Source organism: Sorex fumeus, unplaced genomic scaffold, assembly GCF_029834395.1.
Source record: "Sorex fumeus unplaced genomic scaffold, SorFum_2.1 ptg000067l, whole genome shotgun sequence".
Taxonomy (NCBI): Eukaryota; Metazoa; Chordata; class Mammalia; order Eulipotyphla; family Soricidae; genus Sorex; species Sorex fumeus.
This window is the reverse complement of record NW_026606124.1, coordinates 2,694,474-2,714,978: the sequence shown is the minus strand read 5'-3', so window position 1 is coordinate 2,714,978 and position 20,505 is coordinate 2,694,474. Positions and strand designations below refer to the sequence as shown.

At 65.9% G+C, this 20,505-nt stretch overlaps 2 protein-coding genes across 2 annotated transcripts in view; both read left to right on the top strand.

Annotated features, from left to right (window-relative positions):
* Positions 1–19,740, top strand: part of ARID3B (AT-rich interaction domain 3B) — a 208,617-nt gene extending 188,877 nt beyond the window's left edge. The window contains exon 10 of the mRNA XM_056128780.1: positions 19,731–19,740. The gene's annotated coding sequence lies outside the window, so the exon portion shown is untranslated. The remainder of the gene's footprint in view (positions 1–19,730) is intronic.
* On the top strand, positions 881–17,207 carry CSK (C-terminal Src kinase). Its single transcript, XM_056128784.1, has 13 exons — positions 881–1,218; positions 12,615–12,694; positions 12,950–13,063; positions 13,154–13,266; positions 13,486–13,705; positions 14,492–14,585; positions 14,905–14,970; positions 15,058–15,157; positions 15,246–15,336; positions 15,768–15,841; positions 15,937–16,132; positions 16,222–16,308; positions 16,415–17,207. Exons 2-13 carry the CDS (start codon positions 12,680–12,682, stop codon positions 16,595–16,597), a joined length of 1,353 nt encoding a protein of 450 aa, XP_055984759.1. The 5' UTR covers positions 881–1,218; positions 12,615–12,679; the 3' UTR covers positions 16,598–17,207.
* Positions 19,741–20,505: the final 765 nt, after the last annotated feature.

The window sequence follows — 20,505 nt, the reverse complement described above, 5'->3', positions numbered from 1 at the left end:
CAGGGTCGCTCCTGGCTCTGTGCTCAGGGATGACTCCGGGGGCCGACACTCCGGGGTCGCCCCTGGCTCTGTGCTCAGGGATGACTCCGGGGGCCGACGCTCCGGAGTCGCCCCTGGCTCTGTGCTCAGGAATGACTCCGGGAGCCGATGCTCCTGGCTCTGTGCTCAGGAATGACTCCGGGAGCCGATGCTCCTGGCTCTGTGCTCAGGAATGACTCCGGGAGCCGATGCTCCTGGCTCTGTGCTCAGGAATGACTCCGGGGGCCGATGCTCCGGGGTTGCCCCTGGCTCTGTGCTCAGGAATGACTCCGGGAGCCGATGCTCCTGGCTCTGTGCTCAGGGATGACTCCGGGAGCCGACGCTCCGGGGTCGCTCCTGGCTCTGTGCTCAGGGATGACTCCGGGGGCCGATGCTCCGGGGTCGCTCCTGGCTCCGTGCTCAGGAATGACTCCGGGGGCCGCGTGGGATGCGGGGCCCGGGAGCGGGGTCGGGGCGCGCGCGGCAGGAAATGAACGACCCTCTCTCGCCCGAACAGCCGGCGGGACGCGCACCCCCGCGGGGCCGGGCCGGGCGGGCGGGCGGGCGGGCGGGCGGGGGCCGGCGCGGCGCGGACACACCCCCCTGCGGGGCGCGCGGGCGGCGGCAGGGGGCGCTCGCGGGCGGGCGCCGCCGCGCAGGCGCGCTGCGGCGGGCGGAGATCCGGGCCGCGCTTCCTCTCGCCGGGCCTGCGAGCTTCCTCCCGGCGGAGCCCGGGGCAGCCGAGCGCGGCCGCCGCCCCCGACCGCGCCGCGGCCTCCCGCTGCCGCGCAGCCCGCCGGGGAGCGCTCGCTGGGGCCGCGCCCGCCAGCCGGTGCCTGCAGCCGCGGCCGCCGAGCGCGCGGGGCGGACGGCGCGGGCTCCCCCGCGGGCGCCCCGATCCCGCGCCCGGGGCCGCCCCGGGCCCCGCGCGACCCTCGCTGGCGGCGCCGGGAAGCGGAACTCTGCGGCGGCCGCGCCGGCTACATTGTTTCCTCCTCGCGCCTCGCGCCCGCCCCCCGCCCCCCCGCGCTGCCCTCGCCGGCCCGGCCGGCCGCGGCCCCGCGCCGGGACCTCCGCGGCCCACCCCCGTCCCCCGGGACCCCGCGCCCCGCCCCTGCCCCCGCGGCCGCACGGACCGTCCCGCAGGCCGCTGATGCTGCCCGCGGCGAGGTGGCCCGGACCGCAGTGCCCACGAGAGAGGTGAGTGTTGGCGGGCCCCGGGGAGGTGGGGTCCCGGCGTGCCCCCGGGGCGGCGGGCCGCGGCCCCGCGCCTCTGGCAGCCGCTCCTGCAGGGGGCGGGGGTCGTGTCCACCCGCCCCCCCCAGCCCGGACCCCTTGTGTGTGTGTGTGTCCCCCACCCGCGTTCTGATTCTCCCGGGAGTTCCTGTCATCCGGGCTGGGAGAGGGCGCACGGGGTGGGGGGCCGTGTACTACCGCGCGCGCCACTCCAGCCTGACCCCCAACTTTGCCCGGAGGAGGGGGCAGCGGTGGGCCAGTGCCCTAGGGAGTGGGCAGCTTGCCACTCCCAGCCTAGGACCCCCGCAGGCTCCTTGGGCCCCTGCCGGTTTCCCCCAGTCCCAGCACTGCCAGCCGCCCAGGGCGGGCCACTCCCTGGAGCTTGTCACTGCGGCCTCCCGGGCCAGCAGGCCCAAGCCAGGGCACCTCTGAACCGTGGGTGGGGACACTGGCTAGAGCCTCTGCCCTGGGTGGAGGTGACAGGCACTAGTCTTGTGCGCCCCCCCCCCTCCCGGCCACTGTCTGCTGGTGCCGGTGAGGGGTGTGTCCAGCCTCTGATGGGAGCTTCACCAAGGCCCCCGGCTGCCCAGTTAGATGGACTTGAACTGAGCTGGAACAAGGAAGTGGCATCCCAGGCCTCTGGCAGAGTTAGACTGTTGGTCCTGTCCTCGGTGCCGCAGAGCTGGCCTGCTGTGGGTGGAGAGGACTCACCCGCACCTCCACCCCCAGGGTACCCCTCCCTCTAGCAGCCTGGTGGAGGGGGGCCTTGGAGCACGTGCTCCCCTTCAGGGCCCCAGAGGATGAGTCGGGCTTCCGGCCCCCTACTCCGCCTGGGTCCCGGCTCAAGGCTGCATGAGCCCAGCCCTGAGATCTCCCCTGGGCCTGAAACAGCTGTCCCACTACCTGGCAGGGCTGTGCCGGGTGTGTTGGGGAGGGGACCCTTGTGGGAGCTCCCACACCCCCGTTCCTCCGGCCCAGTTAGGAGCAGCCCCATTGAGAATGTGATGAAGATCGGGAGGGGGACACCCAGAGTCCTGTTGCCATGGGGGAACTTACAGCCTGGGCAGGGAGCCCCCGAGATTGGGGCCCCTGGTCCCAAGCCCCACAGCCTGGGGGTCCCCGTGTCTGTCGTTCCCCAGCAGCCAGAATGAGGTGAAGGCACCTGGAGGCTGGGAGGGTAGCAGAGCCCCTGTGGGTCACTGGCACATCCGTGGGGGCCATTGACCCCTCGGCCCTGCCTGTCCTGCCTGCTGGCAGGGTCGGAGGGTGCCTCTCAGGCAGCCCCAACTTTCCTTCCAGCCTGAGGGGCCCCTGGAAAGACACCGGCTTCAGACCGGCATAGGCAGGTGTGTATTCGGGCCCTCCAGCGGACATCCCCTGCCCTCTGGGAAAGGACCTCACTTTGCTCAACACTGAGGTTCAGGGTGAGGTAGGGTCAGAGGTGGGTCCCCAGCTCTGAGGCGCGGCCCCCGCCAGACGGTGAGCCACACCCAGCTGAAGACTAGTGCTGGGGCAGGAACAGGACTGGCAGGGGCTAGAGCCCAGGGCCCTGAGTGTGACGCGCTGTCCAGTGTCACCAGGCCCCCTCCTTGGAGGGAGCAGGGAGCACTGACCCTCGGTTCCGGCAGAACAGAGGGGTTTTGTCTGGGTAGGAGATGGGGGGAGCGTCCAGGGGTCTGAGCAGCGACTTCCTGGAGCTGCAAGGCTATGCCCAGACTCAGTTTCCGGCCCCGGGCCCCAGACCCTGCTCCCTGGGAGAACGTTGTAGGTCCTACCTAGTACCCCCTAACTTTGGAAAGAGTGAAGCGGGAGAGTAAGGGGGCAGGGCACGCCTCGTGCGAGCAGACGGGAGCCCCGGCTCCCCAGCTCTCCTCCCTCCCCCCGTCGCTGTGGTTGTCACTTGAGGCTGCGTGTGCCCTGACACTGTCTCCGCCTCATGTGTCAGTGGCACCATGCAAAGCCGTGTGTGAGCCTGTGCACCGTAGCCCCCAGGAGCTGCAGAATATTCCAGGGCTCTGCCCAGTGTCCGCGCCCTCGGTGTGTAGGGGGTCATTTCCCATCTGTCACTCTTGTGTCTGCAGGTGAGGCGGTGGTGCAGTGGCCAGGCCACTTGGACCTCACCTGACACGGGCTCCAGACCCACCACTGCCCATCAGGCCAGAGTGGAGGGGTCCATCTGGGGACAGTTCACCTTGGAGCTGGAGTTTCTCTCTGCTTGTGGCAGGCGATGTGGGGGGACATTGCTGCCCCGGAGGCTGGGGCAGTGGGCGTGTGGGCTGATCCCCAAAGGTGCAGGCCACTGACCGCTGGCATTGCTGATGGAGGCAGCTGCAGGCCAGCCTGCCAAAGGCTAGGGCTCCTGGAAGCCCTGTTGTCACGTCTTCTTCCCAGGGTCCAGGCCCCTTCCTGTGTCCCCACCGCCCGCTGTGTGGTTGGCTGGCCCAGGCCTGGGCGTGACGAGAGAGAGGTAGATGGCCCTCTGGTCAGCCTCTGGGTCCGAGCCCCCTTGATGGAGAGCGGAGGCAGGGGTGCGCTTCCCTGAGACCCACACCTGCCCAGGAGAGGCAGCAGCTCCTGACCACCCCTGGGGAACCGAGACTGGAGCGAGGACCCAGGTTGCAGACCAGGCACGACCCTGCCAGCTCCGTCCTCCTGGGCTGGGACACACCGTGAGGAGTCGGGGTCCCTCGGAACATGGTCTTGGTCTCTCTTCTCCTCCCAGGAAGGACTCCCAGCCTGAGTGTGACCTGACACGCTCACTGCTCTGCTCACTGGCGTACAGGGGTCCCATCTCAGCGTGTCCCTCCGCAGCCCCAGGTGACTCGAATAGGCAGGGCCCTCCCCGGGGGCCCATGGACCCGCCGTCCTGCAGCACGTGACCCTGCACGCTACTCCTTCTCCTGCAGGGGACAGCGGTGCTGCAGCTGCTGTCCTGTCTGTCCCTCTGCCTGGGTGGCAGTGAAGTCACAGGGCGGGGACTCCACGCTACAGCACTGCTTGGGGCTTCGGGGGCGTGGGGGAGCTCCGGCATTTCCCAGGTCCCCCGCGTGAGTAGGGACCGGCCCTGAGGCCTGGAGCACTGTCCCCCGCCCGCCCTCCTCTCCTGCGGGGCCCCTTCATCCGAGGGCTGAAAATAGAATCCGCTAAGTAATGATTAAAGTCAAATTCAGACCTAAAAATAAAGAGCTGGTGGAGGAAGAGCTGGTGTGCTCCCGCGGCTGAGGGGAGCCGCCCGCAGGGTGAGGCTGGCTCGGGCACTCCCCTGCTTCCCGGGAGGGCCGGGGCCCACGGGCTGCGGAGAGACGCTTCTCCGAGCGGAGGGGGCCTGGGGGCTTCTCGTTAGATGCAGTGTGCACCAGGCAAGCTGCGACCAGGACCACCATCCCCTTTTTCTCCCGTGGGGAAACTGAGGCTGGCGAGAGCGAGGTGGTTTGCCCTCGGCGGGACCCCCAGACATCTGAGGGGCCCCCTTCAGCCCAGCTTGCCCTTTCTGTCTCTCAGTTTCTCTTCCTGGTTTCAAGGCGCTGCGCCCGGGGAGCTTCGCAGGGTGCACGAGCGAGCTGTGTGTGCCTCACGGGGCTGGGCCTGTGACCGCAGCTTCCCCCCCGAGCCCCCCACCCGCTTCCGTGGTCTGAGCCCGGAGCTGAAGGAAGCAGCTAGGGAGGCTGTGTCGCGTCCGCACCCCCCCACCCCCCCCCCCGCGCCGTTGGAAGCCTTGTGGGTGGGTGACAACCTGGGTGTCATCTGATGCTTGGCTGCCCAGCCTGTCCTCACCCAGGCTGAGCCTCCGCACGCAGGAAGACAGATGTGGGGAGAACAAGAAAGGAACCCCAAGAGCACGCTGCTGGCCCGCGGAGGCAACCAGCCTCCGAGAAGAGCCCGAGAGGGGAGACTGTGGTTCCGACTTCCTGGCAAGGCTGATGGCGGGAGCCCCGAGGCTGGGGACGCGTAGGTTGGAGCCACTGGAGGGCTTCCTGGAGGGGAGGGCCCTGACAGCCCCACGCAGGGTGGAAGCGAGGGTGTCCCCGGGACGCAGGGGCCTCTGGGCTGTGTGACCTGTGCCCCCCAAGCGGGAGGTCAGCCAGGCCTGGCTGACCTCCGCCCTTTCCGGCCGCTGTCCCAGTGCACAGGGCACTGGCCTGTCCCAGGGCTGGGCCCAGGCTGGTTTTGTCCGGATCAAGTCTGGACTTGATGTGCGCTCCCATCCCGGCCCTGCCGCTGGGAGCCGGGCACCCTCCTCGGCGCCTCCGCTCTGCTCCCCCAGCCGCAACTGGGGCTGCCGAGGCTGAAGTGACCAGGGCGCGCGGGCTGGCTGGGCAGCTCGGGGGCAAGTGGGGACACCCCGTCCTCCCCCAAGTGAGTGGCAGGCCCGTGTGATCGTGGGGCTTAGCCTGACCTCATGAGCTGTGTGTGGGGGGGGACCAGAGTTCCAGACAGCTCAGCACGCCGACACCTGTCTGGGCCCAGGGCTGGATCCCGGTGGAAGGTGCCCAGAAGCTGCAGGTCGATGTAGGCAAATGGAGATGCAAAACCCCGGGGCCTGGGCTCGGGTGGGGGATCTTGCCCGGGGAGGCCCGTGCTCCCCGCTGCCCAGTGTGTGCGGTTAATTAGGCTCCTGAGCGGTAATTAGAAGCTCTTTCTGGGCCAGGAGTGAGGCCAGCCGTGCCTGGGGGCGGGGCCCGCCGCCTGCTCCGGGCTCCGGCTCCTGCCCCCACCGCTCCCAGACCGCTAGGCGGGATTTCCCGTCCCTCCGTGGCTGGGGGCCGGAGAAGAACACACACGCTTACACACACAACCCAGGGAGCTGCTGTAATTAGGCTCCTGCGTTTCCCGGCCCTGGACACGCCCCTCCCCCAGGGGCCGGGCAGCACCACCCAGAGCCCAGCTGGGACGGCTCCTTCCATCCATCCTGGCCTCATCCGGCCAGGTTTGGGCCTCTCTGGGGGCGCCGAGGCTCGGGGAACCCCCCTGCCTCGCCAGCCTGGTGGGTGGTAGCGCCTTCCCAGTGCCCTTTGCTGAACCTGGGGCTGGTTTCTCACTGCGGAACCTGCCAGCCCAGCTGCTGCTGGCCGCCCCGCCCTGCCCCGCCCGCTCAGGTGCCCGGCTGGCAGAGGGCAGGCCCTGGTGGCTGCCTGAGCCGCTGCTGGACCTGCCAGGAACTCCTGGGCTTGGGCAAAGGCTCCGTGGAGTGGATTTCCACCCAACACCTCCGCTCCGGTCTGTGGCTCACTCCAGACCACAGTTTGAGGTCTTCCCCCCGTCCCATCTGCCACCTGCTTCCTGGGGTGGGTGGCAAGACCCTCAAATGACGCCCACCTCCCTTCCCTCCTTCCTCGGGGCGTCCCAGTTTCTCCTGCTTGGTCTCTCCTGCCTGTTGATTCCTGGGCACTGGGGCACTGGCCGTGAGCGGTCCCCTGGGCGCTCAGCAGAGGGTGGAATTTTTGTAGGAGGCCCAGGGTGAGGCCTGTGGGGTTAGAGTTCCTGGACTTCCAGGCCCCGTCCTCCTCTGCCGTCCTGCCCAGCTCGCCTGGGGCTGCCAGCAGGGAGGCTGGGGAATGAAGGAACCAGCTGGACCTGGGGCCAGTGCAAGGCTGGTCTCAGGGGGCCACGGCCCGAGTTCCCCAGGTCTCTCGTGCACTTCCCTTTTCGGCGTGTATTTTTAGCTGGGTGTAAACAGTTTCTGAAGGCTCCCACGCCCCACTGAGCAGCCCAGTTTTGGTGAGGGGGCAGGGCAGAGCCCCTCGGGCTACCCGGCCCCCAGCACGTGCTTGGCGGTGGGGTCCACTGCTGGTCCTGGGCAGGGCGAGGGCAGCCCGGGCGTGTCTGGCTCCTGCTTCTCCCTCACCCCCCACACTTGCCAGCCTGGTCTCCCAGGAAAGGCCCGCCCGGGGCTGTGGCCTCTGACCTCAGCGCCTGGGCACAATGCCCAGCCTGTTCCCGGGACCCCAGCGCGAGGGCTGCCGGGAGCAGAGTTTGGGGCAGGAAGTGAGCAGAAAGTAGAGGCCTCAGCGTTCCGAGCCCCTGCCTGCTGGCCCCTGGGGTGGGGGCACAGCTGCTGTCCTGCGGGGTTAAATATAGCGCCGCCGGTTCGGGGCCCTCCGCGCGGCGTGGCGGGCTGACCTCGCCTTTGTTCATTCATTCCCTCCGTGACCGGGTGCCCAAGGAGCAGGGAGATAGGGCGCTCACCCGACTCTCCCCCGCACGCTCCCGGGCCCGCTGCTGGAGACGAAGCTGGGCCACCGAGAGGCTCCCTGTGGAGGCGGCTTCCCCAAAGTGACTTATTTACCATCTCATATGTATGTAGGGGAACAGCCAGGGCGGGCGGAGGGTCTTTCCCAGAAGGGGGGAAAGTTTCGGGCCAAATGGCAAGCCCCTGACTGTGACCCCTGGCACTGCCTGCCTGGCCCTCGGAGCACCCCGGGGGGCCCCCCAGCACCTCAAGGGGCGCCAAGCACTGGGCCAGCGAGCAGCCTGCGCTGAGCTCCCCCAGGAGTGACCCTGGGCCCTCCGCCCCTGCCCTGCTGGGTGTCGTTTCTGTCCAAATAGTAAAAGAAAGGAAGGGCAGAATGACAAATTTGCAGTGAAAAGCAAGTTTCCCTTGAACTTGATACTCATCCCCACTTCCCCTCCCAGAGCCCGGCTGCTCTTGGGTTTCGCTTTCACGTGGAACCCGTGAGCCTGTGCAGCTCTGAGCTCGGGGACGACGCGAACGTTCCCTTGAAGAAAAAGCAGAGTCTGTAACATTATATGGTCACGGCCGTTCACTTCCTCGGTCCCTTGTCAGTGGACACGAGGGGAGTCCCGAGCCTTGCTTCCCCCCCGCTGCCTTTTATCTTGTGTATTTCAAGCCGATCGAATGGCTGCAGGAGTCAGAGAAGGAGCCACGTACCCTTCACCCAGACCCACCGCGCTTAGTGGCCGTGCCATCGTGGCACCTCTGTGGCACCCCCTCTCCTGTCTACCTGGATGTTGGTGTAGATGGGATATTTTTTTGGTTAATCGCAGCGCTCAGAACATACTCCTTGTTCTGTGCTCAGGGATCACTCCTGGTGGAACTTGGGGGACCATGTGGTGCCAGGGGTCAGACCCGGGATAGAACCTGGGTTGGGGGACCAGAGAGAACAAACAGCAGGGAAGGTGCTTGCCTTCCACACAGCCAACCTGGGTTCAGTCCCTGGCACCACCTGTGGTACCCAGAGCACCACCAAGAGTGATCCCTGAGAGCAGAGCCTGGTATAAGCCCCGGGCATCACCAGGTGTGGCTTCCTGCAACGACAACAATCACACGGGGCCGGAGAGATAGCACAACACGTAAGGCACTTGCCTTGCACGTTCCTGACCTGGATTCAGTCCTTGGCCCATCTGGTCCCTGCCAGGCGTGATGATCCCTGAGTGCTGAGGAAGGAGTTCGCCCTGGGTGTGGCCCCCAGAAAAATGAAAGGAAGGAATAAAGAGCGAACTCGGGTTGATCCTGCAAGGCAGGCACCCCACCCGCCGTGCCATCTCGCACCCCTGCGTGTGGCTTGTGTCCCGTCCTTCGCCCCAGCTACCCTAGTGAGGGTCTCTTACGTAATCAATACCACGGTCACACTTAGGAAAATTGGCACTTGGCCGCAGAGAGAGCTGGGTGGGCTCCCCATGCAGGAGGCCGAGGAGTGAGCCCCTGGCCCCAGCATCGCCAGGACGAACCCCCCAGCACAGAGATCAGCATCCAAGGCACTGCTGGGTGTGGCCCAAAAAACAGGAGAAAGAAAGGGAAGACGAACACAAATTCCATATGTTTTCTAGACAGCTTCATTTCCCTAATTGCCTCCCGAGCTTTTTACAGCTCTTTCCCCGTGATCCGGCGTCTGAGCCCGGATCTCGACTCGTGTGGCGGCATCTCTTGTCTTTCCCCCGCCCCCAGCTTTATTGAGGTCTAATTGACCTATAACGTTGTGTACGTTTAAGGGGTCCGATGTGCTAATTTAATACACAGGCTTATTGTGAAACAGTTACCGCAGCCTCCACCTCGCCTAATTAGCATCTTGTTGTTGCATCCTAGTTTTTTTACTACCCTGTTTAATCCCGAGCTGTCCCTGGCCGTGTCTGTTACGTGCTGGATGACCTGGACTTAAAGCCTCCAGGCCAGGCCAGGCCAGGCCAGGGGAGAGAGCACCAGTGGGGAAGGCTCTGGGCTCACGCGTGATTGACCAGGGTTTGAGTCCTAGCATCCCCCCCCAACAGGAAAAGTCCAGGCTGTTTGTTGAGGTCCTGCCCAAGGACATTCTTTCGTTCGTTTGCTTTCGGGCCACACCTGGCAGTGCTCGGGGCTTACTGCTTCCCGGCTCTGTGCTCAGGGAACCACAGGGGTTGCCGAGGATGGAACCCGGGTCAGCAGCGTGCAAGGCGAGCGCCCTTCCCGCTGTAACAGCTCTCCGGCCCCGGGAGCATCTACTCGATGCCCCCGGAGCACCCCAGCCCCCCACCAGGGACTCTGCCCAGCTCCCTGCACCCCCGTGGGGCTCAGCTCCCTCCCCGCATGATGGGAAAGGTTTGCTCTGACCGCGTGGTTGACAAGGCGGCCCCCAGGTCTCCCTCCTGGGAGGTGCTTTTTGCTCTTTCTTATCGGTGGGCTGATACTTGGGGTCCCATCACCGTCCTGTCCCCCAGCAACTTCTGCCTCCATGTGGTTGGTGCTTTTTACTGAGCCCATTCTTGGGACTGTTCTGGTTAGAGTCCCTGGGTGTCCTGGCCCCTGACTGCAGGGCCGTGCGTGTGTCTTCCTTCCAGGGGTCTGCCCAGGGGACGCAGAGTCTGCGTGCCCACCGCCAGTCCAACCCCATGGTTAGGGGGGATGTCCCTGTGGTGGCTCTCAGCTGCCCCTGGCAGGCAGCATGTAGGCTCTGGGATGGGGCGGGGGGTGGGTGTCAAGGAGGGGGAGGGCGGTGAGTGGGGAGTCGGGCGAGCTCAGGGGCCAGAGGGCCAGCGGCTTCCAGGAGGGCCTGGTGGCCTTCCCAGGGCCAGGTCCACATCAGCAGCTTGACACTGGGCAGCCGCTGCCAGCCTGGCCAGACTGCAGGACTGCTGCACCCCAGGCCTGGCGCAGGGTGGTCCCCGAGGGCATCGCGAGAGGACCCGGCGGCTGGGTGACTTGCACGTGGGTCCTAGGCTCAGCGTCCAGGCCCGGGCTGCGTGGTGCAGAGGGTGGCCAGGCGGTCCGGGGGCGGCAGCCACAGTGTCGCCCTCCCCCAGACCGGGGCTTGTCCACACCCACCCTAACTCAGGCCTGGCCCCTGCCCTCCTGGCCCCAGGGCCTCCTTTGGCCCCTCATGCACCCCTGGAGATCTGGGTGCCTGGGCTGCTGGGGGTGCCCGAGCTAGGGGCCCGGGTCTGGGCATGACCCCGAGTCATGCAGGATGCCCGCTGAAGCGTCCTCTCTACCCCCCAGTCTCTCAAAGCCCCCCCATTTTACAGATGGGGGCTCTGAGAGATTTGGGGGGCAGAGGGGACGCTCCCTCGGAGTTGATGGTAGCCTCCCTCGGAGTTGCCAGAGGCGGTGACGTGCCGGGGATCGGGCCTGGCACACAGTACGTGCTCAGAAAACAGGGCCTGTTATTATTTTTATTATTATCATCAAGTTGCCGGGGGAGGCCGCGGCAGCTGCAGGCCTGCAAGGATGTTTGCAAACCGACAGACTGACAGCCGGGAGGGTGACTAAGGGACCCAGCCCCCGCGCCCTCCTGCGGGGAGGACGGAGGAGGCCTGGGGCGCAGCCCACCCAGTGCCCCCTAACCCGGTTCAGACCCCGGGCGGGCGGTCCCCCTCCAGACCCCAACACCTCCAGGCGAGCTGTCTGGCATGAGTCCCAACTCCAGTGTCTGTGAAATGGGTTGAGAACCCACAGCTGCCCACCGCGCACGCCCCGGGCCGCCCCTTTTTGCAGGGGGGCTTAGTGGTGTGAATATAGGGTGGGGGGAGGGCCAGGCTCCTCTCCAGGCACAGGAGTTGGGGGGCTGGCTGCAGAGGCGGACGAGCAGGTGTGTGCGTTGCTCTCCCAGCTCCGCCCGGCCTGCTGGCTCAGCAGCTGCCTCCCCGCCGTGCACAGTGAAGGCACCTCGCAAGGCTTGACTCGCTCACCCGGTCACATGCCTGACAGCCAAGTGTGCCGCCTGGCTGCCTCTAAAGGACGTGTGTTGTCTGGGGGCCACACCTGGTGGTGCTCAGGGACTCCGCCCAGGCACGGTGCTCCGGCGTGCTACTGGCGGTGCTCAGGGCTCCCTGTGGTGCTGGGGGTCCCAGCTCCCCGCACGAGCAGAGCCTGTGCTCAGCCCGTTGAACCCAGACCCGAGAACTTGAGGGCCTGACTTCAGAGTGAGGCCCGGACATGGCTGCTCCTTCTTCCTCCTGGCACTCGATGCCCCTAGCCCCTTGCGGGCTTATGCCAGGCAGACGTGCTGAAAGCCCCCTCCCTCAGCAGACTGACCGGAGCCCTCTCTGAGCACCTCAGAGAGCAGAGCCTGTCTGCCCTGTGCCTGCCACGGGCTTCCCCTCTAGTGCTCCCTCCTCCAGGAAGCCACCCCTGCACTCTGCTGTCTTGGCTCACTTGGTACACCCCGGAGCACTTGCTGACCAGGGAGGTCCGAGGTTCTGGCCAAAGGAGAAGTCCTTGGACTTTGCGTGCGGCAGACCTGGGTTCGATCCCTGGCATCCCATATGGTCCCCCAGCACTGCCAGGAGTGATCCCTGAGCACAGAGCCAGGAGTAAGCCCTGAGCAAGCAACATGGAAACAGGAGCCCAGCCCCCCAGTCCAGAGGGCCGAGGGAGCTTGTGTGAGGACCCCACTGTGTTGGCTGCTCCTGTGTCCATGTCTGCGGGTGGTCAGCCCCGAGGAGGGGAAGCTTCCCCCCAGAGTGTGCCCCTCCTTGGGGCACGCCTCCAGCCGTGCCCCCAGCCCCCTGGCTGTGTCCGTGCTCTGCCTTTCTCCAGATCCGGCTCTGGCACATGCTCACGGGCCTGACATCGGCCCCGTCTGGCTGTGGCGTATCTTGGTAGTGGTTTAGGCCCCTGCCACCCCGCTGGGTAGTGTTCTGTGATGTGACCCTCCTGCCCCGCACTTCTGAACCCGGGGCTCACCGTGGTGGGGGGGGTTCTGGAGGGCATCTGGGTGTGCCCAGCAGTGGGGTTCCCAGGCCGCAGGTGGCTGCAGACACTTGGCCCGAGCCAGCGTTTTTAGGTTTTTATGGACGATAGAGCTGCGAAGGGCCATCCTGAGGCCCGCAGCACCTCCAGGCCTCTGGCCTCCACTAGCCCAGGGAAGGAGTGTGACCTCGGGGTGGGTGTCCCCTCCGGCACCCCTCTGAGCCCCTTCTTCCCACAGCTCTCATGGTACCGAGTTGCAGGCCGGCCTTCTTGTGACACAGGGAAAGCAGCCCTTCTGAGAGGATGTCGACGATACAGGTACCTGGGGGCCAAGCAGAGGAGAAAAGGGGACCCCAGGGGAGCCACGCCCCACCCCAGGCCTGGCCGTCGGTGGAGCCCAGTTCTGGGCTGCACTGTTGATCCAGGCCCTCGAGAGGGGCTGTCTCCCCTGGGGGTGGGGGAGGACTGTGCCCAAGCTCCTGGACGCCTGTCAGTCAGGAAGCAGCGAGCATGAGGCGGGGGTGTGCGGGCAGCCGGCGAGGGCCCAGCCAGCGCCTCTTGCCTTCCCCGCAGGCCGCCTGGCCGTCCGGTACAGAGTGCATCGCCAAGTACAACTTCCATGGCACGGCCGAGCAGGACCTGCCCTTCTGCAAGGGGGACGTGCTCACTATTGTGGCCGTCACCAAGGTAACCAAGGGACCCCCCCCCCGTATCCTCCCACGACGAGGGCTCGCCCTGGGTGGTCCTGAGAACTGGTCCATACTGCCCTTTCCGCAGGACCCCAACTGGTACAAAGCCAAGAATAAGGTGGGACGTGAGGGCATCATCCCTGCCAACTACGTGCAGAAGCGGGAGGGCGTGAAGGCAGGCACCAAGCTCAGCCTCATGCCGTGAGTATCGGAGGGGGAGGCGGGGGGGGGCAGGGGCCGGGGGGTCTTGGGGGGTCAGTACTGGGGTCTCAGAAGCAGAGGGGCTGGGAGCATTGTAGCAGGGGGATGTGACCACTGAGTCGGTGTCCGAACCGGTGAAGCGAGCCCTTCGGCATGGAGGCCGGCAGGTCACGGGCCAACGCCGTCGGCCACCGTGACCCCCGGCCCCGTCGTCCCCAGCTGGTTCCATGGCAAGATCACGCGCGAGCAGGCGGAGCGGCTGCTGTGCCCGCCCGAGACGGGGCTGTTCCTGGTGCGGGAGAGCACCAACTACCCCGGCGACTACACGCTGTGCGTGAGCTGCGAGGGCAAGGTGGAGCATTACCGCATCATGTACCACGCCAACAAGCTGAGCATCGACGAGGAGGTGTACTTCGAGAACCTCATGCAGCTGGTCGAGGTGAGAGGGGGACGCACAGACACACAGACACACACACAGACAGACGCACGCACGCACACGCACCTCGCTGCAGGCTTGATCTCTGACCCGCGGGGGCCGCCCACAGAGGCTGCTGCCGGCCCATTTTATAGGCCAGGAAATGAAGGCACTGAGGCGGGACCGCCCGAGGCCCTCACGGCTATAAACCAGAGGAGCCGAGACCAGGCTCTTCTCTGCGCTCTCAGAATTCCCTTCCTTCGGCCCTGCGACCGACATGGCCGACGGGTGTCTGTTAGCATTTCCTCCCTCGTGAGCTGCCAGCTCGGGTCAGAGTCCCCACAGGCTCCTGCGGTGGCTGCTGGGTGTGCCCACAGGGCCCGGCCAGCCCTGCCCAGGCCGCACCTGGCCGCCTCCCAGGTACTCTCCCTCCCTCCCGTCTGTCTTGTCCCTGCTGGCCCAGCGTGGGCCTGGCCGTGGGGGTCCCGGGGTAGGAAGCTGGTGTCCGGACTGAGCTGGGGCTGGCCCTCTCTGCCCCGGATATTGGGGGCTCAGAGTGGTAACGGTAGCCTGGCATCTGTTCAGCACCTGCATACTGAGAGGGCACAGGGCCTGGGGCAGCTGTCAGTTGGGAGGCCCCCCCACCCCCACCCCCCCAGCTACTGCCCTGCCGGAAGTGGGGAGTCCTCCTCCCCCTCTTCCCCCGTGGGACCAGCCTCTGCTGCCCTCTCGTGGGCAGACACGGGCAGTGCATGTGCCCTGCTGGTGTGGCCCCGGGGATTGGCTCTGAGTGCCTGGCCCCCTCCCCAGCACTACACCTCAGACGCAGATGGACTCTGCACCCGCCTCATCAAGCCAAAGGTCATGGAGGGCACGGTGGCAGCCCAGGATGAGTTCTTCCGCAGTGAGTGCCACCCCCTCCCCCAGCTACCCACTTGCCTATCCCGCCTAGCTGGCACTACTGCCCCCACCCAAGGCTCCAAAGATCTGGGACCAGAGAGAGCGCAGGGGACAAGGCGCTTGCCTTGCATGTGTCCCCCCACCCCACCCCCGCTCTGCCCTGCGCTTCCCCGAGCAACGCCAGGAGTAGCCCTTGGGCACCCCGGGGTGTGGCCCCCTTCAAAACAGAAGCACCCGCAGGCGCTGGAGCTCCCAGGGGTCCTGACGCGCACCCAGCCCTCTCTGCTCTGGCCTCAGCCGGCCCCTGGCCCCCCTCCCTGCAGGTGGCTGGGCGCTGAACATGAAGGACCTGAAGCTGCTGCAGACCATTGGGAAGGGGGAGTTCGGAGGTGAGCGGGATGGGGTGCCCTGGGCAGGCCGGGGCTGGGGGCGGGGGGCGCACCAGGCAGCCACTCACCCTGTCCTCCCACCCCCAGACGTGATGCTGGGAGACCACCGGGGGAACAAGGTCGCCGTCAAGTGCATCAAGAATGATGCCACCGCCCAGGCTTTCCTGGCCGAAGCCTCAGTCATGACGTGAGCTGGAATGGGTGGTGGGGGGCCCCAGAGGAGGAGGAGGAGAGTGAAGGCTCTGCAGACCGTGACCCCAACCCCCTTGCTCCAGGCAACTCCGGCACAGCAACCTGGTGCAGCTCCTAGGCGTGATCGTGGAGGAGAAGAGCGGGCTCTACATCGTGACCGAGTACATGGCCAAGGTGTGCAGGCTCGCCAGCCCTCAGGGGCCCCATCCCCCCCTGCCCAGGGAGCCTCTGTTCCGGTTCTTCATCCTTCCCCTCTGGGACATGGGATCATAGACGCGGTCCTGTCCAAGGCTTGTGTGAATGCGGGGATCACACACGCACAGCGGTCAGCCCGTGAGCCCCAGGACTCACACAGGGCCGCAGCGATAGGACAGCGGGTAGGGTGCTCACCTTGCATGCGGCCGACCCAGGTTCAGTCCTTGGCACCCGATGCGGTCCCCTGAGCACCGCCAGGAGTGATTCCTAAGCACAGATGTGGCCCCGAGACACTACGGAAATGAGGTGTCCTCTCCTCACGCAGCCCTGAGTGGGCGGGGGGGTCCCCAGGCCGGAGACCAGGTCTGACCTGTGGGGCCGGGGGTGTGGGGTCTGTCTCTCCTGCCCAGGGGAGTCTGGTGGACTATCTGCGGTCTCGGGGACGGTCGGTGCTGGGCGGAGACTGTCTCCTCAAGTTCTCACTGTGAGTCGAAGGACGCTCCTGGAGCAGGGTGGGGGTGGGGGGCCACTCTCCCCCAGGGAGCCAGGTCTGAGGGCCCCGCTGGCCCGTGTACCCAGGGACGTGTGCGAGGCCATGGAGTACCTGGAGAGCAATAACTTCGTCCACCGGGACCTGGCGGCCCGCAATGTGCTGGTGTCCGAAGACAACGTGGCCAAGGTCAGCGACTTCGGCCTCACCAAGGAGGCTTCCAGCACCCAGGACACGGGCAAGCTGCCCGTCAAGTGGACAGCCCCAGAGGCCCTGCGAGAGAAGGTGGGTGTGGGCCCCCTCCCCGCCCGGGCGGCCAGGGGCCGGGCCTCAACCCCCAGACCCCGAGCCGACTTCTCCCATCCGCCCGGCAGAGATTCTCCACCAAGTCCGATGTGTGGAGTTTCGGGATCCTCCTCTGGGAAATTTACTCCTTCGGGCGAGTGCCTTATCCGAGAATTGTGAGTGCGGGGTGGGCGCACCCCGGGGGCGGGGGCGGGAGCTGGGCCGGGTCCGCGTGGGGCTGCCCCCGCCCGTGCCCGCTGACCATGCCCCCGCCCCCCGCAGCCCCTGAAGGACGTGGTCCCTCGGGTGGAGAAGGGCTACAAGATGGACGCCCCCGACGGCTGCGCGACCGCCGTCTACGAGGTCATGAAGAAGTGCTGGCACCTGGACCCCGCCGCCAGGCCGTCCTTCCTGCAGCTGCGCGAGCAGCTGCAGCACATCAAGACGCACGAGCTGCACCTGTGACGCGGCGGCGCCGTCCTGCAGCGGCCGGGCAGGGCCGGACCCCACGGACTGCAGAGTGGACCTGGTGCCCCACTCGCGGGGTCGGACCCGGACTGAGCCCGGCGGCCCCCTGGACCTCAGCCAGGCCCAGCTCCGCCCATGGACCTGCGGGGGGGTGGGGGGTTGAGGAGCCGGGGTGGGGGCTGCCCCTGGCCTCCCATCTCTCTCTCTCTCGCCTTCTTAGAATTTTGTCCTTTTCCCCTTTTTTGAGATTTCCCCCCCTCCCCAACCCCCCCGTGTGTTTATTTTTTATTATTTTTCAAGATAAGGAGAAAGAAAAAGTTCCCAGCTCATGGGGCATTTTACAAGAAGTACGAATCTTATTTTTCCCCGACCTGCCCGCCAGGCCCGGGGAGCCCCGTCCCGACCACCCCCCCACCCCCCACCCCCCGCGCTGCCCTTGTCCGTGTCCCGTCTCCCTGTCGCCTCGGTCGCCCCGTGTTTGCGCTTGACCGTGTTGCACTGTTTGCATGCGCCCGAGGCAGGCATCTGTCAGGGGCTTGGAGTCTGTGTGCTGCCCGCCCGCCCCGTCTCCCTGTGAGAAGGATCGTAATAAACCGCCCCCTGAGGACACCGCTGCCCGCCTGGCCTGCCTGCCCGGCCTGCCGTCTGTCCGCCCCTGTCTCTGTCCGCCGGGCTCTGCTTGCCCTTGTGACGGCGGGTGGGGAGCACGGCCGGGGCGAGGGGGGGCGGCGGGGGGAGGTGTGTGGCTGCCGCTTTGTGTCGGCTGCACGAGCGTGTCCTGTGTCTTTGGGGGCGTGGGGGAGCGCACCCCGGCCCACCCCTTGAGGCCCCTCCCATGGGGCCCAGCCGGCTCTGGCCATCCCAGCAGCAGCGTCTCTCTGACCCAGTGGTCAGGCTGTCGGCACCAAGAGGGTGGGGCCAAGGACAGGAATCGGAGTTGGGGCCCCCGCCGGGAGGGACCTGGGTCTGCTAGCCCCGGAGGGTGGCGGGAGGCCCATGCACCAGCCTCGGTCACTGCTCACGGTGTCCAGAGCTTAGCCGTCACCCCCAGGGGCTGAGGATTCAGTGAGGACCAGCCAGGGCTCCCCTCGGGCAGATTCCCCGGGACCCCGGGCGGAGGGGACGCTCCACTTTTCAGAGGCAAGCAGCTAGGGGTCCCTGACTGCCGGCCAGCAGGACTGGATCAGGGAGTCGTCTTGATTAGATTTGGGGTCCACGCCCAGCGAGTTATTTCTGCCTCTGAACTCAGGGGTCACTCCTGCCGGTGCTCCGGGAACCTTATGGAATGTGAGGGACAGAACCCGGGTCAGTCGTGTGCAAGGCAAGCACGCAGCCCATCCAGGGAGCCGACTGCAGTGTGCCGTGTGTCCCTGTGTCCCAGCCACCGCCTCCCCACCCTGCCCACACAGCAGCCTCCTGCCTCCCCCCAGTTCCTGCTCGGCGCACATCAAACTCCGCCCTCTGAAACCAGACCGTTGGTTCAACCACAAAGGATGGAATTTCTGGGAGTGTATCAGGTCTGGAGTTCCAACAGTGAGGCAAACCCCCTTGGCGCTCACGGTTGGGAAGACGGTTCTTACACACCGTGACAAACTTGGCAAATGCGAGGAAAGCACAGATCTGGGCTGTAGATCACGGACCACTTCCTGGAGGAGGCAACATATGCACTGAGTTTAGAAGGACGAGCAGGAGGGACAGGGATGGGGTAGGGTGTGGATATGGCTCTAGCATCTAAGAAGCGAGGCGGAGACTGGAGGGAGGTGCTAGAGACGCTGAAGACGGATGGAGAATGAGTCCGAGGCGAGGAGAGGGGACTCGGAGTAGGGGGGCTCGGGGGGCCACATGGGGTGCTGGGAACAAATCTGAGTCAGGTGCTCCTCCGCACCGTCTCCAGCCCTAAAGGCTAAATGTTTTAAGGGGGCGAAAGAGACAGTACAGGGGCATGGCGCTTGCCTTACACGCAGTCAACCCAGTAACACCACGCTCCCCTGAGCACCTCCAGGACTGGTTCCTGAGCACAGAGGCAGGGGCAGCCCCGGACACAACTAGGTGAGACCCACCTCCCTAAAAGAAGAAAGTGGGTTTGCCAGTAGTTCCTGGTCCATGGCAAACCAGAGATTGTGGGGGCGGGCCCCAGATGAAGAGGGCCCCCTAGAGAAGGGGATCCAGCACGGGAAGCCCACCAACTTGAGAAAGGCAGCCGGCATCCTAGGATCTGGGGAGCGGGAGGTACGGGGAGGGGCGGTGCGGTGGTGGCGCTCCAGCAGGAGGGAGAACCCCGGAAGGAGGGTGCCGGAGGATGCCGGAGGATTATCTGCTGACAGCCAGATCCCTGAGAAGGCAGAGGGGAGGGGCGGCTGGGGTCCAGAGCACAGGGGCGAGGCTCCCCGCTCCCTGCTCCTGAATGGGGGTGGGGACCACTGGAAACCAGCTCTCACGATCTGGTGCAGAAGCCACCAGGGTGCCCGTTGGCAGGGGGTCACAGCAGGCTCCCCGGGGCAACATGACAATGGGGACGGGTGAAGGGGCAGACCCTTTGCTCCTCCTGGTGGTGCACAGGCCCCCACGCCCCCATTGTCCTTCACCCTCTCACTCGATAGCGGTTTGGTCTTGGTTTCCCCATTTCCGCCATCCTTGCCTCCTGCTCCGTGCAGGCCACAGGCCCATCATGCTTAGACAAAAAAGGTTCTTACCCTCAAGTGCCCTCAGATGATGCGGAGCCCACCCAGGTCTCAGGTGGGTGCCCAAAGGCAGGAGCTCCCCTTACATGCATCACCATCCCCACCTGCCAGCCCAAAGCCAGTGAGACCGAGCAGGCGGTGGGCAGAGCAGCTCCTTGGACACTGGGGCGGGCAGGGAGCAAGGGCATCCCTGGCAAAGGGAAGACACCAGCTGACCAGAGGTGGGGGCGGGGGCCAGAGAGCCGCGGTAAGTCCCTTGCCCTGTGCGCAGATGATCTAGGTTTGACCCCCAGCACTGCCAGGAGTGCTGTCCTAAGCACAGCTAGGTGTGGTCCCCAAACCAAAACAAGACCCCAGCGGAGACAGATTGGAATGGGGAGGCGGGGGGGAGGGGGCGGTGGCAGAGTTAAGCCCAGCAGGAGCTGTTGCTGGGCGCTGTGGAGAGGAAGACGGGCCGGGCCGCTTGGCTGAGCTGTTATCTCACAGAATGCTCCAACAGTGCTCGGAGAGAGAAAGACACATCGTCCCTAGGTCACAGACGGCAAGACGGAGGCTACAGAGAGCCGTGAGAATCGGGGAAACTAGGAGAGTGACTTGTCGCTGAGAGGAGAGAAGGCAAAGGGGAGAGTCTGGGGACTGGGGCTGGAGAGCGTCAGTTGTAGAACTGATGCAGGGGCCGCCCTGAGCCCCGGAAGAGAGAGGCTGAAGGTCTGAAAAGAGCTGGCTCTGGGTGTGTGTTCGGTTCCCCAAGCAGAGTTAGACCCTTCATTCAAGCCTGCGGGCTGGGGAGAGGCTGCTGAGGTGGAACTCAGGGGCCAGGGGCCCAGCAGGGCCCAGCAGGGCAAGCACAGGCCTGAGCCCTGAGAGGGAGGGAAGGAGGTCAGCTGAGGCCCTGGGAGGCAGAGGTCAAGGACCCGCCTCCCAGCCCAGATGGGAGGAGCAAGCAGCCCCGGGGGCCAGGGCTGAAGGGCAGTAGCACTGAAGGTCACGGAGAGCACGCTGGGAAGTGTCCACTGGAGGGCAGAGGTCACTGTGGAGCCTTCCTGGGACAGCAGGGCAGGAGCTGGAAGGATGGAGGGGGTGGGGGGCACTCACCTTCCCACAGTGAGCAGGAGGTGGCTGCCGGATTAGCCTTAAGAAAGGAAGTTACTTGGTTTTTTATTTGGCACATCCTAAAAGTTTCCGTTTATGGCCTTGATGTCAATTAACTTGTAGAGCTGCAGT

Excerpts from the sequence above, each read along its gene's own strand:
- CSK (XM_056128784.1), top strand. Across the intron at positions 13,064-13,153 it reads CTATTGTGGCCGTCACCAAG|GACCCCAACTGGTACAAAGC; the intron begins GTAACCAAGGGA and ends CCCTTTCCGCAG. Across the intron at positions 15,842-15,936 it reads TGTCTCCTCAAGTTCTCACT|GGACGTGTGCGAGGCCATGG; the intron begins GTGAGTCGAAGG and ends CCGTGTACCCAG.